Raw genomic sequence first — 18,904 nt, forward strand, 5'->3', positions numbered from 1 at the left:
CGACAGGCCACTTTCAGAACAGCCAGTTTTGGAATGCCGACGTGAACTGTCGTCGCAGCAAAAGTCGGTCAAGGCTCTGTTGACTTTTCTACGTGACAGTGGCCTATTAGAAAGACTCTAATGACCCCATTTCGTCCCTTCTCATATTTTTTTTCTCATGCTTTCATTTTTGTCACGCTCTTCTTTCCCTCTTTATTTCCCCTTTCCCTTCCCCTAGTGCAGGGTAGCAAACCGGACGTTTTAAGTCTGGTTAACCTCCCTGCCTTCCTTTCATTTGCATCTCTCTCTCCCATTACTACGCGTGTTCCTCGCTTCCTCCCCATTTTTCAAGCATTTTCGCCACGGAGTTTCCTGATACTCTCTTTTAGCCCAGGCTAAGCTCCACTCTCTCTCTCTCCTCTATATCTTTAACCTTGTTCTCTGCGTCCATCTCTTCGTGGCGCTCTGCGCTTCCCTTCCATACTATCTGTCTTTTATTACATTTATTGCGGCTTTTGTCTTCGATTCGGACGGCGCCGACACATACGCACGCGCACAGTGTAGGTGTTCAGCCAGGAAAGAAAAGCAAGGAAAGAAATGAAATATAAAAAGGAGCGACGGCCGATCAGAGGTCCCCATCATATATAATCCCCCTCACTCTATACGCGAACTCGTACACATACTCACGCCGACCCACCGACCAGCACGTATAATAACAACTACCGGCCCGGCAGCGATGCAGGGAGCAGCGAATGGCCGAAGTGGCGGGAATGAGATTGAAAATAAAATATATAGCAAAAGCAGCCTGGAGAGCAAGGCCATGGAGAAGGAGGGGGGTCGCATCTTCGCTGCAGTGGAAAACCTGTTTATGGACGGCGACGACGACGACAACACGCTTCTATACTTCGACCGAAGCGAACAGCGAGGCACCGCTCTCATCTCTCAGCTCTATTAGATGACCCCTCGCTCCTCTCTCTCTTCCTACTCCACGCCCCAGCGGCCAGCTAAGCACAACCCCCTCTCTCTCTTTCCGTGCACGAGTTCTGTGGACAAAGGCTGTTTCCGGTGATGGCGCAAAGACCTATGGCCATCCCTGCTCCGGCCTTCTGTCCCTTTACATCCCCATCACTCTTCTCCGCCAGCGTGATCCGTGCGCGCTGTTTCAATTTAGATGCCATCAGCTGCCGTACGTGGCACAGTTGGCGAACCCGGCTCTGATGGCGATGTCTCGATCGTAATATACTGTATGCCCTCCCTCCCCTCCCCTCATCTCCCCCTTTCCCCGGTAGGCAGTGGACGCGGTAACGCACGTCGCATTCGGTTTTTCACTCGATATAGGGGAAAGGGCACGCAGAGCCGGAGTTGGGAGTGAGAGAGAGGAAGGGTCATTTGTTCGAATCGCTTGGAAGAGACCACGGGGTCATTCTGTGTTACCGTGCGCAGAAGAGCATTATGAAAATAAGAGAGGGAGGAGGGCGTCAGCTATTACATTACGTGACGTGCCGTGTTTCCTCTGCCGGGCTTCGCAGGCTCGCGCATCTGGAGGGGGGCACGCAGACGGCAAGTTAATGAGAGAGGGAGAGAGAAGTGCGCCTGGTGTCAGATTTCTGCGTGACACTGTAGTACTCTTCCATGTTACGCCATTTGGGGTGCGTACTTTTGTCGAACAGCAACGGTCTCAACCATTACGATTAGTGCTCCTTTACATGAAAGTTGTGTGCCATGCTGCATTACTCATGCGCATCTAAGAGTGCTACATTTTGCGCTCCCGTCGGGAAACGGCATGGGGACCAAAATAATGGAACATATTTCTGGAACGAAAGGACTCAACCGAAGAAGGCGTAACACATTCAGCGCAGTCGTTTAACCCTTTCAGAAAACAGTGCTAAAGAATAATAAAAAGCAAAGAAAATCTAAACAGAGGGGCATGTCGTCGTGTGATTCGTGCGAGGCGCATACGTGGTCAATGTTTCCTAGCTGCTTGGTCAGTCGCTCTCTCTCTCTCTTCATATATATTAATCGCCGCGGCGGAGTTTCCTGACACTCTCTTTTAGCCCAGGCTAAGCGCTACTCTCTCTCCACGATCTTTAATCTTGTTTATATATATATATATATATATATATATATATATATATATATATATATATATAAGTTCAGTCTGTTGCCCTAGGGTTGTTTGTTTCAGAACTATAATTATTGCACTTATTTATACAGCCTCCTTCTCCAGTCAAAGACATCGTGCAGGTGACAGATCAGGCTAGAGGTCAGTCGATCGGTTCCATTCTGCGTGCGACCTTTGTGATTAACTTAAATTATTATCTCTCTTTTCCTCTTCTTCGGTAGCGTACTGTCATCTATCTGCACAAGACAGAGGTTCACAGGGTGATGGAGACCCAACATAGGTAGAATAAGGGATGCCTTAAGCTGACTCGATGACCTACGTCTGGTCCAACGTTACTATTGGTCTGGTCTGCGTAACGTGCACAGACCTTTACGCAGGGCCTTTACGCAGACCTTTCCCCTTGTGCACTACTTGAGAAGCACAACTTACATCATCATGGCATACCAATTAACTAGCCCCTGTCGACGAACTCATAAAAAAGCGTCTCGAGCCAACGTCGCGACAAGGGGACTTGAGTGATTTTGCCCAGGAACTGGGCAGTAACTGCTGTTGCTACCCTGCTTCGGACAAGTCCTCTCCTCGAAACGTTGGCTCCAGCCTGACACATATCTCTGATCCCAAAGAATGACTTAACCTGATCGCAAAGAAGCCTATAGTTAATCATCACCATGTAGGCTCAAGACCAATGTCTATCGTCCTTCGAGGCAATCTCAATAAATGAGGTGGTGGTGAACTCTTTAACAAGAAGCGGAGTGCAAGCTCATGGATGTCACTTATTATTAATATGACGTGTTGTTAATAATAATAATAATAATAATAATAATAATAATAATAATAATAATAATAATAATAATAATAATAATAATAATAATAATAATGCATCGGGACACGTAGTGCGGAAACGCCGAAGAAGAATACAACGTCATAACGTAAGAGGAAACCTGAATCAGAATGGCTTCGAAATGAGGTTGGAGCTAGAGAAGTGGTTCTTTACGAGAAAGGGAAATGTTGGCGCCATGTAAAAATTGCATTATATGTCCCGCTCTCTCCCGTCTGATCGCAACATATCCAACCCAGTGCCCACGTCAAGCGTTCAGCTTTCCGTACTTCCGTAACGGTATGCAATACTTGCGAAATTCAAACACATATAAGATTAAGAGGGCCGTCATGTCGTAACAAACAGTTAGAACGACTGCAACAGCCGCTACACAACGAGGATTCGGCAGACAACGGGCAATCCAAGTCAAGTCTGTTCGTGCCGCAAACACGTCCAGACACGTTCGCTCTCTGCGACGGGGACGACGGCAGAGACTCGTGGAAAGATCACAGCTGACTCACCGCGCCAAACGAGACCAGGTGCACCGATAACGGCGCCACGGTTATTTGTATTTACAGACACTGGCGCGGGACCCCGCGCAGCTAGTTGAAAAGGAAAGAAAGGAGGACACAATTGATCCCCTTTCTTGTCCGAAGAAGTGCACTCAGTCTTGCACATACTTTGCTCCCTCACGTCTTCTCTCGGCGATACGCGAAGAAATGACTCACACGGGCTACCCCACTGGGAACAAGAAGAAGCCAACGCGAAAGCAAAGCACCAAACTGAAGAGCGAGGGCAATGGATGCAGCCACGGCACAGTTAGAGAACTCCCCACCGCAGGCTAAAAAGCGGGGGAAGCGATGGAGGTCACAAGGAAAAAGAAGCACACAAGACGCGGCAGGCACTTCCTTTTACTTTCTCCCTTCACCGTTCGGGCCCCTGACGCCCAAGCCCGATAACTCCCCCCCGGTGTCTGCGCAACCCGAGGCCGCGTCTTTCACGCCTGGGTAACCCGCATATGATCTTCCCTCACCATCACGGTCTCTGCTGCAGCTGTAGCTGGCCAACGCAAAGGAAACAAATGGCCAATCCGTGAACCCTCCTCCCTTCTCTCCCTCACTTCCTAAGACCCGAGCACCGCGGGGAGCGGTCTTGAGTTTGGGTGAAAGGAACCACCGTAAAAAGGAAAGAAAGCGAGAAAAACGAAGGGAGTAGAGGGGGAGAAAAGGTTTTTTTTTCTCTTTTTTTTCATGCGCGGGAAAGCAGCAGGGGGAACCGAAGATTACACACTGCTTTGCTAGTTTTGTGCAGCGCCGCGGATAACGGATATAATGCGGGTCATGCAAGCACTTTGAGACTGACAAAAATGACACATACATCGAAGACCCAGAGGCTGCGACAATGTATACAGTGCAGCGGAGCGCAACACAAACAGCCCGAAGTAGAAAACATCGACATAAGGAGGACATTTTACCCAACTTGACATAAAAGTTCCATCACACATACTGCATGCGTACAGGCTAACAAAAAAACTGGATAACAAACAATTAAAAAGCCAACGAGTGCCGAAAGCATAACTGCACATCTGTTTTTCATACGAACGTAAGAATACATGCAAGATTCCATCATCCAGCTTATGATTCATGTCATTGGCAGATTTGGTTCTTCGGTATGAATCCAACACTGGCGTATACCGAGGGGTTGAGGTGGCGGTGGCTGGGGGCTGAACAGGCTTCAGCCCCCCACCTTTTCCCCAAAAATTTTGGCGGCCGCAGCCCTGCTCCCTTTCATGCCTGGCACGCCGCCTATGAACAAAGGCGCATATCCTTCGAACGCCCGCCCCAGACAAGTATAGGGCAGTACACGCCTTCAAGCAGACCAAGGGCCTGTTCAAGGTAATAGTTTTATTATTATGCACCAAGCATTGAAACCTTAAACCCCTCGGAAAAAAGAAATTCTGGCTACGCTACTGGAATCCAATGCACTTTTCCTTTCCTACAGCTTGGATACATATTTTTAACACCAGGAGCTCATAATTCGGTGAACAAATCGCGATTATAGTGTTAGAGCAAATCGCAACTACTTAGCGAGCACCCTGCAGCTGAATCGTTATTTAGGGTAATCTCGGGCGCGTTACAGAAGTTTTCTCATTGGGGCTATCAGATTTCAAGCTAAGGTTCCGACAAAATAAGCCGCAGCTAGCTACGCCAGTGCTGCACGGTTACTGACGGTAACTTCGCCTCGATGCCCGAGGTGTTACATTACGGGGATTTTTCCAGCGTTTTAGACTCTTTCTCATGTGACATTATCCAAAGATGTGGGGACGTAGGGTTCGAATAGCCATACAGCTGCGAGCAGTCACCGTGCGGGGACAGTGGAGAAAGGTCATGACCCTGGAGGCTACTGTCTGAAACTTCTCCCGCGCTTTGGACGATGCGCTGGAGAGGGGGTTACAACAACAACAAATAATAATAATAAAGGCAAATCGCCCTTTGCCTGGCCCAGGAAAAGGCAGCTGGGAAGCAGGACATCACCACTCGCTTGATACCTGGATACTCGCACTGGATACCTCCTTCTTCTACACCAGATATTCCACCAAAGGGAGGGCTCCATTGGCAGAGACCAGCGCAAGTTCGTATGCATAGTTTCGGAACGCCATAACGCAGACGTGTAGGTGGAAAATAACTAAGCAAAAGCAGGAAGATTAGCCATGGCAAAGGTCAAGTACGTTGACTAACCTGCACGGTGGAAGAGGTACTTAAAAAACAAAGGGAAGAAGCAAGAAAGCAAGTAGCTGAGGCCCACTGTAGAACCCTTTACGGGCTGCCGAGGATATTATTTTTATACACCGTGCGCGAGCAGCAAATATTGGACTATTACCATATGAAAAATCGTCGCGACAGGCAGCTGACGCCTGCAACACTTGAAGTTGCTGGTTACATATTAAAAAGTATATAAATATATTTAAAAAAACAGGTTGCGCCGGCGGATTTTAGTGAATCTAAGGTCCTTCGTGAATTAATAAATCGGCAATGGTTGGCATGCAGCAATAATACTCAATTAACGGTCCTCCATGCCGCGCATATATTATGATACAACCAGGGGCGTAGCCAGGGGGGGGGCTTATGGGGCTTCAGCCCCCCCCGAAATTTTTTCGTGCTGTCCATGCACCGCCGACCAAAGCGACCCCCGGCGCCGGAAATCACTCTGGATTTTGTCTAGAATGTCTTTTTGACGCTCGAAAAGAAATTTAACCGCGAAGATTGCGAACTCGGGCTGGATTTCGTGGCAACGCCCATACACTGGCAGTCACATAACGCCAAGCAGTCCCATCCGAGCACAATGTTTCAAGGGCGCTTTGATGGTGAGCGGGTGCGCCGCGGCATCTCACTGAGGCCACGGAATCGATGGAGCGCATGGATATCAATTGCGAAACTTTATGGGTATAAATCTCACAAGCTCTTGATGTGAAACGTGCATTGACATTTCCAAAGTTGTGCTTTAAATTTTCAATTGCGGAACTTTGTGGGTTTAATGTTGTTATAAACATTTGACGCCAAAGGTCCATTGACTTTTCTAAAGTCTTACATCGGAACATACAACGAGACAAGCCAAATCAACACACTAGCAGACGAGTTGACAAAGCACGCAGCGAGGTCCAATGAGACGATGTGTTGGGGTGGTTCATTTGTGCCGTCATGTCACATAAAAAAATATTAACACTTTTTTAACCTACGCCAGAACAACCATGTCAAGACACTAAAGCCAGCCAAAGTAACTACGCTCTTATTTATTTTTTTTCTACTTTGACTTTTATTCGCCGAGAACACATTGAGCCTCTTCAATTTTTTTTGTTCTCGCTACCCTACCCGCGGGCTGCCAGAGCGAGCCAGAGCGCATATGTTTTTCTCGTATGGCCCCGACCACCGCGCGGTGCACTTCGGTGGGCGTTCGGTTTGCTGTGGCCGAGTGGATTTTCACCTGACAGCGTTTTGGAAGCTTTCTGGCTAGCAGACGAGAAAAAAAAAAAAAAAACAATGGTCGCTCGCCGCCATCACTGTGGGGACTCGAAGGATTGCACCGCGTTCCTTGAGCGCAACCTTTCCGGAAAGTCTTGTTTCGCCGGTGTAGGATACTAAGCAATATGCGTATGGTTCTCAGTGGGCCAAGCGTCTCATGTTTTCTTCGGCATTAATTCCGTAGCCCCATTAGGTGCCCAATGTAGGCATTGGATTCTGGCCAACATAGCTTCCAATGCGTTCTTTTCTTCATTTCGGTGCCTCCGCCCCACAGAAAAAAAAATACATTGTTGCGGCGCAGCGAATAGTCGCATGGTGAAAGTTCGATTTTGATACTTCTTTGCGGAAAGTAATGGGCGACGGGACGCTTCAGTTTCCGGATATGTTTATTATATTATTGCGAAAGCAATTATATGGACACTCCAGGCGCATTCCTGCCGTCGCCGTCGCCCTCATGTTTCGTATAAAGTCCAAGGGTGATATAATCGTGACCACGCGCTGCAGGCTGCATGTGCGAGTGAAAGAGTAGGAGGGGAGGTGGAATGGGTGAGCCGACGATGGTGGCTCAGTCTTGTGTGCGCAAAGGAGAAAAGCGGGGAGCAAGCGCGCCGCCTTCCATCGCGCGCAATACATCGGGGGGAGTGGATGGAATGGGGGCGGAATCTAGGATTCTGTGAATCTATGAATGTGCAACATGTTTATTTGCCTTGTTTGACGCATTACATACAGTTACTTTTTCTTACATACATAGACTCATTGGAGACTTATACGTATACTTAAATATCTTGTTGCGATGTTTTGTGTATACAGTGAAAGCTCGTTAATTCGAACTTCAATAATCCGAATTTATGGATAATTCGAACTGTACGATTTGGTCCGGCCAAGCTCCACAGAAGTCTATGTATAAAAAAGTCCGTTAATTCGAACGCGAGAAGGTTCCCTCACGGATAATTCGAACTACGCTCGCCTGGCACACGGCCAGAGAAACGCGCCTACTGCCTACACACAAGGCTGTATTGCCTCCGAAACGGAGAGAACGGCGAGAGAAGGCAAAATCGGAAAAAAAATCTAACCGACGCGGGGTCACCCAGAAGGCAGCGGCGGCTGCCGCCTCTCCGTTCTACGTAACCTCCGAGACTTCTTGCCCATTGCGAATCTCGGAGGCTTTGCAAATCTTGTACAGCTGCTAATGTTGTGCGGAGATGGCACGGCAAGCGCCAAAACACAGCGAATCAAGTACGTCGCAGCTGCGCTTGCAATCGAGAACCAACGAATCAGGGCCTTCGCCACCTTCACATGTTCAGCGTCTTTGTCTCGGCAGTCTTCATTGGTTGTGCATCTCTGTTTTCAGCTTAGGAGGTATCGGCCGTCGCGATTCATTGTGATGATGTTAAGCCTCGGCTAACGTTCCTTTCGGTGGACATCGGTGGTGTGGGACAGTCGGACCCAGAGCTTCGACTTGAAGATGGCGTGTGCCCGCGGCACACGCCATCACTTTCTGACTCGCCAAATTTCTGACATGCCCTATTGCTTCCAAATCGCAGTGTACTGTTGCTCTCCACTTTCGTTAGTTCGAACTTTCGTTAATTCGAACTGAAGCGGCTTCCCCTTGCGGTTCGAATTAACGAGCTTTTACTGTACATGCAGTGAACTATGTTTCCAGTGACACTTTTTTGTCCTTTATCAAGCCGTATTTTCACATTTGTATATCCCATTGTATCTTTGGATTTCTAATGTACGAGGGCGAGTCAAATGAAAGTGCGCCCACCCTAACCGCGCAATAATGGTTCGGTTCATTATCTGCGAGGCATGCGCGTAGGAGAACGGCATGTCTCATTTACAAAAGTGACACGCAGGTGTGAAGATAAATGTTCTTTAATGCTCTCATACACTGGGTTGAATATGGTTGCGTCACATAATGGACACTTCAAAAGTTGAACAGCTCGGTGTCGCGAAGTTTTTGACAGCTAAAGGTGTTTCCGAAACAGAAATTAATCGCCGTATGGCTGCCGTTTACGTTGAACACGGCATTTCATTGACCACTGTGAAGCGTTGGAGCAAACGGTTGAAAGGACGTTGTAAAGACATTCCAAGACCGGGCCAAAACCATCGTGCAATCACCCCCCACACAATTTCAAAGGTTCATGAGCCGATGAAACAAGAACGGAGGATAAGCATCGATGAACTGGCAGACCGTCTGAACATCAGTCACGGTTCGGTTCACGCCTTAATTCATGAGCTACTCGGTTATCGGCTCTTTGGTGCGCAATGGATCCCCAAGATTTTGATCCATAGCGAGAAGACGGAGAAGTTTCGCGCTGCCTTGACTCATCTGATCCGATATCACAATGAGGATGACGACTTCATGTTTTAATTGTGATCGGGGACGAACCTTGGTGCCACTACTACGAGCCTGAAACACGACGGCAAAGCTTACAGTGGAAACATTCGAATTTACCGCGCCCAAAGAACGCAAAGGCCATCATTTCCGCTGGAAAGGTGTTATTGACTTTTCTTTCGGTCGTCAGGGTCTATTACTGATAGAATTTGCTAAATCTTGAGAGGCTATCAATTGTTTCCGATATTGTGAAACGCCAGAACGGCAGTGTGTCGCAATCAAGAACGAACAACGTGGAAAATTGACGAATGGGGTCATCTTGTTCCACGACAATGCCTGTCCCCACGTCGCTTATGTGGTTAATACAAAACTGGCAAATTTCAAGTGGGAAACGCTGCAGCGTCCGCCATACAGCTCAGACCTGTCACCTTGCGACTTCTACATTTTGGGGCAACCGAAAAAACAGATCAAGGGAACCAGATACAGACTTTTTGAAGCAGCAACCCAAGGAGTTTTATAAGACGGGAATCACGCGACTCGTTAGTCAATGGGACAAATGTCTAAATTCTCATGAAGACTACTTTTAAAAGAAGTACCCCGTTGTTGGCTCACATTCATTTGACTTGCCCTCGTATATCTTGCAGAATTCCTGCTTTTTGTACGTGCCCTCTGTTGCGACTGATTTCGGTGCAATTACTCACGATACACGACCGGTGGCAGCTGCTTCTGCGTAATACATTAAAACAAATTACAGCGTCATTGAGATTTCTCACTGGCCATTGCATATATACAAGAATGTAAGCATGGTTCTTGAATGACAAAGTTTCATCAACATATTTGTCCTCAACTTGTCCAGTTCATTGCCTTTTAATTTTTCATATCAGTGGCATGCACTGCTTTCCTGGTTTCGAACTGATATACTTCTAAAGTTCGTGTGATATTTTCTTTACTTAAATAGACAAAAATATGGAAGCATTGATATAAGTTATTTTGGGCAATATTTTTGGCACATACGAGTATATTCTTTTATGAAAAAATACATATTGTTTTGACTGTGTGTAGCGTTCAAGAATTCGTTTGCAGCATCTTTGGCAATGACAATGCAGTTATTATTCATGGATTTGATCCCTTGACAAATTGTTTAAGAGGAAGCTTTAGCTCGGGCCCAATCCGACGCGGCCTATTCGAATACTTGTAAAACGCAGAAACCCTTTTCTTAGATAATCCTGCTAATCGCTTTTATTGAAATTCGTTGCATTCGAGAGAGAAAGTTAAATCCTAGTTCTGTTGGAAACAAAACTTCGATTTAGGGCCTGAATGTTGTTTAAAATATTTTGAAAAATTCGAAAGCTTGAAAATATAGAAGCACGACGTTTACAAACTAATAGCTATGCATGAATAACAGACATTGCGGTTCTGTAAACGGCATCTATTATAACAGTCAAAGCGGACAAGTTTGCTATGTCAATTTTTATCTTACGTGAATTGGTTACGTTGTGTACAAGGATTCTGCACAAGCCGTATTTCCACAATACTAATTTTTTTTTGAGATTCATGTGTAACATATCCATTTTGTCCGCTGTAGATGTACTATTAGATGCAATTCACAGAACTGTGATATCATTTTTCATTGTTGAGTCACGGAGTTTTAAACCTGATAGTTTCGTTTTCAGAAAATTTTCGATTTGGCCAATTTTTAATAAATAATTGACCACCTAAACAAAAAATTTGAAACCAGTAGTCACTAGAATTAAGCTTTTGCTTTTAAATGCAACAACAAAATTTCTGGCTACGCCACTGGCCCCATGTGTGTGTATATATATATATATATATATATATATATATATATATATATATATATATATATATATATATATATATATATATATACACACACACCACATGGGGCCAGTGGCGTAGCCCCCCCCGAACAAAATTTCTGGCTACGCCACTGGATACAACGAACATATTGCACACCATTTTCACTACGCGTAGTTTAGTTATACCAGGTTTGAATCATAAGGCAATTAAATAGTTAGCCAATACTCTCACAGAACTAAAAGAATACCCGAGAACTATCGCATTCAAGTGACCGTGCAGAACCTGAAAGCTGAGCGGCCGGCGGGAACGCTTGAACTTCTCGAATCCTCACCGCAACCCGAATTCTAACGGCCCTAGCCTTTGTACAGTGCACTAGAATATTCTAGTATTCTGTATGGCATGAAAAACTTTTTTCATGTCCTTCAGGTCGCACTAGAAGTTCGCTCATTATTCTGTGGCGGCCCGCTCATGGGCCACTCCCACGAAATTGGCGCGTTTGTGTCCGTGCCACCCATGCTGCTATCTAGCGAAAGCTACCAAAAACGCTTTGATGCCAGTCCATGATAGTTACGTGATAACTTTGACACGCGCAATCATTACAAAAGAAAATTTTATGCAAAGCTTTTTTTGATAAACTTTATATAGATTGACAGTTCAAAGATTTATAATTCATTGGGGCAGGGTTGAGCACCCACACGTAACAACAGCAAATTGCATGTCGGCAGCAGCATCGACAGCAACAGTTTCCGTTCTCGTCTGCTGCAGTGCAATAAGCCAGCTATCACATACTGCAACTTCGTTATTGTGCACAGTTTGAACTGCTTGCGTTGTTCCGTACGCCACGCGATTGTCCATGGACCCCAATAGGAGGCGGCTGCTGCTATTAAAGAAGAAGCTCCTCCTTTTAATGCTGCTAAGGAAACAGCAGCAACAACAGAGGCGGCGTGTTTGGGTCCAGCCTATGTTTCTGGAGCGCAAACAAAGGAGTCTCTACTACACCGCAGTGAATATCATTATTATTTTGCGCGTCGCCATGCTAGAAATTAATGAACATACCCTTAGGCGGAGGCAGATATTGTGAATTTGCTTTTCTGACTGTTGACAGTCGTGTTCTTTACATTGCAGATGCGCAGACTTCGTGACGGAGATTACGATCTGTTCTTCAAATTGTATCGCATGACACCGCGGCTATTCGACATATTGCTGTCCTTTGTCGAGGACGACCTGACGCGGCAACATGTTGTCAGGGAGCCCCTGGAACCAGGAGAGCGCCTTGCAATAACGTTGAGGTTGGTGAGATTCACATGTGCAAGCCAAGTATTCAAATGCCGTTGTGATGCACTCATGCTGTCCAGAGCTGTACAAAACACTTCAGAGATTGCCACTATGTTCAGGACAGGGCACATGCGCGAAGTGTAAATTTAATGGTTACAGCAATATTGTTTAGCTGCAAATTGCAAGGACTAAAAAACTTTTAATTTACGAGGATTCCGCGCTTTGTTTCCCAGTTACTTAGCCTCGGGCAAGGACATCAGGGACGTCGCCAATGCTTATCTGGTGGGGATCGAAACTGCGCGGAAAAGCATTCACGACACCTGCCGGGCGATCTGGACGCAACTGAAGCACCGTTTTATGAAGGTAAGTGACACTCAAAGTGACCGCCAATCGCGCATGCACATATTACACGAAGCCCTGATCTGCATTGAAAAGCTGCTGTGTGGCGACTTGCACACATTAAATGCAGAAAGCATTCGTCGTCTTATGGCAAATATATGTAGCTCAAGCAGGAGGCTTTAGAACTCCTGCCTGTGCATGTCTTGAATACCACACACTGAGTTACATTACAGCTAACTTGTGATGGCCCTAGTGTACTGAACGTCTGAAATCGAAAGATGCATTTGACGAATATGTTTTTAGGCCTTGTGAACTCACTTCCATTACACTTCGCCCCCTAACAGACTTGTGATGATTAAAACATTGAGGTGCTTTAAAGAGCATTTCAGACACTAATATTCCATGTTTCTTTTGGGTGCTATCATTCAGCCTGCAGCTGAAGTGGCAACAGTACAAGTGATAGAGTATTCCTTAATATAGGTGCTTGTGCATTACAAAGAATCTGCAGAGCACCGTTTGTGCTACTGCCCGTCCATTAAAAATAAAAGGCTTGCCCTAAGCGCTGCTCTAAACCAACTAGGTGGAAGACCTTTCTCATTGGCCAAGATTTTGCTACGATTTCTGAAGGCAGCTGGACTGAGGGGCCGCCTGTGATGCAGCACTGAGAATTTCACTACGCTGGAAAAATAACGCTGCGCTTTCTCATTCTTTTTATCGGTCTTCTCCTCTTTTCCCAGCGCAGGGTAGCTAGTCGGGCTCAGTCCTGGTTAAACTCCTTGCCTTTCACTTATCCTTTCTCTCTATCATGTATCAGTTGTGTGCGCTCCACCTCAATAACTGTGCAACAAAGTGAAAGCTACAGGCCGCATCAGCCATCCAGGAAAGACAACTAGAAAAGGGTCTCGTATGCCCACCTCTGATTGCCCTCCTCGTGACGGAAGGATTAGTAGGGCACAATAGGCGAGCCCTATCTCTTGCCTTCTCTGGAACAGACTGCTGGCTCTTCTTACTCATTGGCTAACAGTAGCCCTAGCCTTAGTGCTCTGTACGAAGTTGGCGACGTGGAGTATAGAAGCTACATTTCCTGTGAATCCCTGCATTGTTTCCCAACTTTGTGACACTTGAACATACAATTGAATGGGTAGTATAACATTTCGAAAACATTGGTAAAAAGCAGTGGCATTGCTCATAATCCTGCTGCTCCTGCTACTAATGCAAAATGCCATTTCTCACTGTACAAAATTTGCTATAAGTGCACTGACGCTAGGGTGGGCAGCTGGCAATTTTCCCACCAGCATGACCGGTTTTCTACCTTTCGGCACTGGCTGCCAATTTGACGCCCACACTGGCACACTATTTGCTGGCTTTCCAATTCTCCCTGAATCAACGCAGTATAAGATGCATCGTGAGTGCTCCGTCAGGCATTTATACATAGCAAAAAAGTAAGTTGTCTCAAAGAAATTCATTCCCTATGATAAATTTTGTTGTCATCTAGACTTCCACGTATTGCTGTGTTCTTAGGCCACCAACATGCCTTACGAACAAATTATTTGCAACAGCAGCTTGGAGGTGTTAAAAGTGTATCAAATTTTTTATAAAGCCTTTCATTGAATTTCAATCGCGCAAAATTTGTTTTTGGTGCATCGCAACTCTATTTTATTTTCATTTAGTTTGTACTTTTTGCACGCAGTACGTTTTACAAAAATGACGCCTTTCCTCTCAGCCCCTTTCTCGAGGCTGCTTTTTTTTTATCTCGGCAGAGATGGGAACCACAATTGCCACAAATAATTGCAGGTGCCAACCAAAGAAGACTGGTCTCAAATAGCTGATGACTTTGAGAAGAGCTGTCAGTTTCCGAACTGTCTGGGTGCCATTGATGGCAGGCACGTGACAGTCGTCACCCCACGCCATTCAGGGGCTGGATACATGAACCACAAGGTAAATAGCATATGGTAAGAGGTGTTTGTGTGACGGACTTGTGCAGGTGAGCACTTGTGCATCCAGGAGAGCAATCACCAACATGAAAAGTTTCGGAAATTGTGAGAAAAACTTTACAATAGATGCTTCATTAAGTTTGAGGTGGGCAAGAGTGGCTGTGACCTCTACGACTTGCACTTGAATTGCATCATCACTGCCCCACACAATAATATCATGATAGTATTGTTGAACAGCAGGTAACCATTTTCAGTCAACTTGGATGTGGTGGTGTTGTAAATCTCTTTATGGAAATTTTGGCCCCCAAAGCATACTTTCGGCTCCACCTTTGGCAATATAGAATCCCAACTGAGAGCTGGGCGAATTGGCATGGTTCCATCTTGACAGAAAACTGCACAAAAAAGACGTGGGCGAGCAAAGATGTGGGCATGGATGAGCGCTCGTGTTTGTTTCTTTGCTCGTCCATGTCTTTTTCACAGTTTTTTGTTGCGATAGAATCCAAGCCAGGCTCTGTGATGAAAGAGAGGAACGAGTTATGGTGAAGGCTGTAAGCCCATGCTTGGGGGCTGTCCATATCAACTTAGTGTAAATTTTGATGAGAGCCGAGTTGTCATGAAAACTCGGTAATGGTGTTGTATACATTTTAAGCAGTGTCTGTATGCTACAACAAGATATTGTTTCTTGGTGGTCACAACATTTAGCTTTAATATAATGTAAATTGCAACAATGGGAAAAGGAGTGATAATTGACATAATGTCATTGACATGTCATTGACATTGTGTTAATGACATGCATTGACACAAGCAATGTGTCAATGCACCAGCTGACATGTGTTACAGTTTGAAAGAAGGAAACAGTGCAATGTTTGGTTGGTGTTATGCATCCTGAGAGAGTGCTATTTTATTGTGCTATCCAGTGACCCATGGATGGCCCCCAAGCATGGGCTAACCTGTGTGTTGAAAGCTTAGAGCTTGATTGGCATGTGAGTGAAGCCACTTGCCCGTCATGCATAGTGGGTCTCCCCTTGCCTTTCCAAGGGCCATAAACCACTGTTGATGTGAGAACTGTCATCCTCAGCCTCTAGAGAATCGAAGTGCTGGCGAGGTGGTAAAAGAAGGCCTACAATGCCTGTCGGAGCACAGAGTGGTCACGCGCCATCTGCATTCAAAATTCTGGACCCTGGACTACGTGAACTGTAGTCCAGGGGTTGTTATGCTCCCCTGCAATCCCAAGGGAGCATAATGGCTGCACTCCCTCCATTCAGTACATCGAGCCATTTTTAAAAATGTGTAATGTAAAATAATTTTAAAACATGAAAAAATGGCAAACATACTATGTAGCACAGTGGGCAAAACGTGAACAAGATGAATGCAGGAGCCAACGTTTCGACAAGTGGACTTGCCTTGAAGAAGACAAGTCCGCTTGTCGAAACGTTGGCTCCTGTATTCACCTTGTTCAAGTTTTGCTCATCGTCTTGAATTTCCATCTCCCGCATTCCCCGTCTTTTCTATGTAGCACAGTGACATTCCAGGTGACATAGCAAAAATGTTGCAGGCATTGCTGACAGTTTTCATGTGTACAAGGAGCATTTGCTAGCGTTGACAATTTTTCGAGTACTTCTTGAAATGGCCAAAACTGGGGGTAACGCATTTTTGAAGTTCTTCAAGTGTGACACCATTTAGTGGTTGAGCAATGACAAAGAGACATATGTTTGGACATAGCACGCACAGGCATGCTATGCAAGTTTAAGATTGATTTATACAGAAATGCTACATGGCTATGTAGCTTGGCATAAATCACGTGTGCCTCTGAGTTGCTTCTGAATGCGCTCCCCCCCCCCCCTCCCCCTGCCAACTCCCAAGGAAAAGGTACACTCATAGAACTTGAAGAGCGTAATTTGACAGACACCACGTGGGATCATGATTATGCTAGTGAACAAGCCAGGGAAGAGAAAATTGGTACAATTTGGACACCATGTCAATTTTGCTTTCTTGTTTTAATGCTGCTGCTTAGCCCCGCATTCCACATTTCAGGGTTCTTATTCCGTGGTGCTAGTGGCTGCAGTCGACAGCAACTGCAAGTACATCTTCATCGATGTCTATGCCGAGAGCCGTCAGCAGCATAGCGACGTCTTTGAAAGTTCGGACTTTGGCCAGGTGCTTCTCGGTGGCTCTCTAGACCTTCCTTTGACGGCACCGTTACCCTGCTCCGACGGAAAAAACGTTGCCTACACCTTCATCGGTGACGAGGCTTGTCCACTACGAAGGAACCTCGTGACACCATTCCCGGCGGGACAGGCTAAAAATGAGAGAGCAGTCTTCAATTACAGGCTGAACCGAGTGAGGCAAGGCATCTTCCGATGTGTTCACAAATGTGCATTCATAACTCACCTAATAAGCCTGAGCATGTGTCCATGTGGCATACGGTATTCTTAATTTACTGTTGGGTGGTAATTGGCAGGCATGCTACTTGCCGAGTGGACCTCACACTAGGGTTTTTTTCTTCGATGCACAAGCATGCATGTACACTTCGATTAGGCTGTCCTGTAGCATTGAACTGAACAGGAAACTGCACAACGTTGAATTGAATCATGCAACCTACATACATATTTGACCCAGTTATGAGCCTATCACGTTGACTCTGTGGCTACAGCCTCCTGCTTCCGAACATGAGCTCACCGATTTCAGTTCTTGGTTGCCATGATTGCATACTGATAGGGACAGACTATAAAAATGTTTGCGCATTAAGATTAAGCTAAGGTGCAGGTTAGAGAACACACATGATTCAAGGTTTAACTGAAGCTCCCCTTTACAGTGTCCCATATAGCCCAGTTGATGCTTTGACACGTTCAAATTTCTTTTACGTTGGTTTTCTTTATCACAATCTCTTTCTATGTTGCAGATGACTACAGCTATACCACTAAATTCATATGTGAAAGCATGCGCAAACAGAAGAGTAATGTCAGTCATAAGTGCTTGTCCCACTCATCCAAAGGGAGCTTAGTGGCTATGGTGTTGCGCTGCCGAGCTCAAGGTAGCAGGTTCGATCTTGACTATGGCAACCGCATTTCAATGGGGATTAAATGCAGAAATGTTTGTGAACTATGATTTAGGCGCATGTTAAAGAACCCCAGGTGGTCAAAATTATTCCAAAGCCCCCCCCACTATGGTGTGCCTTATAATCAGATCGTGGTTTTGGCATGGAAAAGCCCAGATTTTTTTTTTACCTGCTTGTTCCAATCTTATTTTGTCTGCATTTGTGAATGCCTTTTTCATGATGAAGAAACTTTAACTCCGCCAAATTTCTGTCCTTTAAGTAAATGTGCAAAATTACATCATGGTGCCAGGCAGTGATGGTGGGTGTGCATTTTGTCAGCAAGACATCTGCCTTACTGGGGCTATGGGACTGAACGTTTCAGAGAGAGAAAAACTGGCCACTAAAACGCTTTCTACAACGTGCTTTTATACATGCCAAAAATTAAAACAACAGATATAGTGTAGGCAGTCAAATAGGAGTTGCCTTTATTTTATTTTTGTTCAGTTAACATTTCTGTCTCTCTTTCACCGTCAGTAATCCACGCTGTGTTCATTTTTTGCTTCCTCTTCACCCATTTTCAACATTTTCGCAGGAGATGTGCAGAGAATGCTTTTGGACTCACAGCAGCCCGCTGGAGAGTGCTGCTCCGAACCGTTCACCTGCAGCCAATTAACGCCGACTACGTCATCAGGGCAGCCTGCATATTGCATAATTTTCTCACTGATCTGCATCCCCAGCTGGAGGGCTACAGAGACACGGAAGACAGCGTCGGCAACGTAGCTCCGGGTCACTGGCGGCAAAGTGTCGAAGAGGCAAACGAGAAGGAGCCACACTATTTTCCCCTCGAGGCGAAGCATGTGGAGGACGCAGATGGAGCTGGTTCAGAGACTAGGGACAACTTAATGGCATATTTCTGCAGCAGCGAGGGGGAGATCCCGTGGCAATGGCATCTGCCAGATGTGTCGAAAGAGGCCACGCTGACGCACCTGCGTGAACAGCAGCTTCTACCGGTCCAATCATGAACGTGGATGCCCTCTAGGTTCTTCAGAAATCTTCAAAGATTTACGTTCGGGCACTGCGGGAAGCCAGCACTTGCATTCTTGCGGGACTCGTACACTGATAGATAAAGATTACAAAATGTGTAGATCTTTGTTTAGAGGCACAGCGGATGTTGGATGTAAAGTAAACTCTTCGCTGCAGCATTATCTTTATTAAGATTATCT

At 45.9% G+C, this 18,904-nt stretch overlaps 1 protein-coding gene across 2 annotated transcripts; it reads left to right on the forward strand.

The window, feature by feature from the left end:
• Positions 1-11,817: 11,817 nt before the first annotated feature.
• On the forward strand, positions 11,818-18,896 carry LOC139060099 (uncharacterized). Of its 2 annotated transcripts, none has more exons than XM_070538924.1 (6): positions 11,818-12,099; positions 12,222-12,385; positions 12,605-12,734; positions 14,505-14,648; positions 16,679-16,984; positions 18,274-18,492. In XM_070538924.1, the coding sequence occupies exons 1-6, from the start codon at positions 11,950-11,952 to the stop codon at positions 18,352-18,354; spliced, it is 975 nt and encodes a 324-aa protein (XP_070395025.1). In that variant the 5' UTR covers positions 11,818-11,949; the 3' UTR covers positions 18,355-18,492. The 2 variants fall into 2 exon arrangements, with proteins under 2 accessions (XP_070395025.1, XP_070395024.1); XM_070538923.1 differs by having other exon boundaries at positions 11,819-12,099; positions 16,679-16,989; positions 18,274-18,896.
• The last annotated feature ends 8 nt before the right edge of the window (positions 18,897-18,904 follow it).

This window comes from Dermacentor albipictus, chromosome 5, assembly GCF_038994185.2.
Source record: "Dermacentor albipictus isolate Rhodes 1998 colony chromosome 5, USDA_Dalb.pri_finalv2, whole genome shotgun sequence".
Taxonomy (NCBI): Eukaryota; Metazoa; Arthropoda; class Arachnida; order Ixodida; family Ixodidae; genus Dermacentor; species Dermacentor albipictus.

What these genes read in the sequence shown, in the direction of transcription:
- LOC139060099 (XM_070538923.1), top strand. Translation starts at nt 11,950, where the DNA reads ATGGACCCCAATAGGAGGCGGCTGCTGCTATTAAAGAAGAAGCTCCTC. An exon ending in GGAGTCTCTACTACACCGCA is followed by an intron (nt 12,100 to 12,221) that starts GTGAATATCATT and finishes TTTACATTGCAG; the next exon opens with ATGCGCAGACTTCGTGACGG. An exon ending in TGAAGCACCGTTTTATGAAG is followed by an intron (nt 12,735 to 14,504) that starts GTAAGTGACACT and finishes AAATAATTGCAG; the next exon opens with GTGCCAACCAAAGAAGACTG.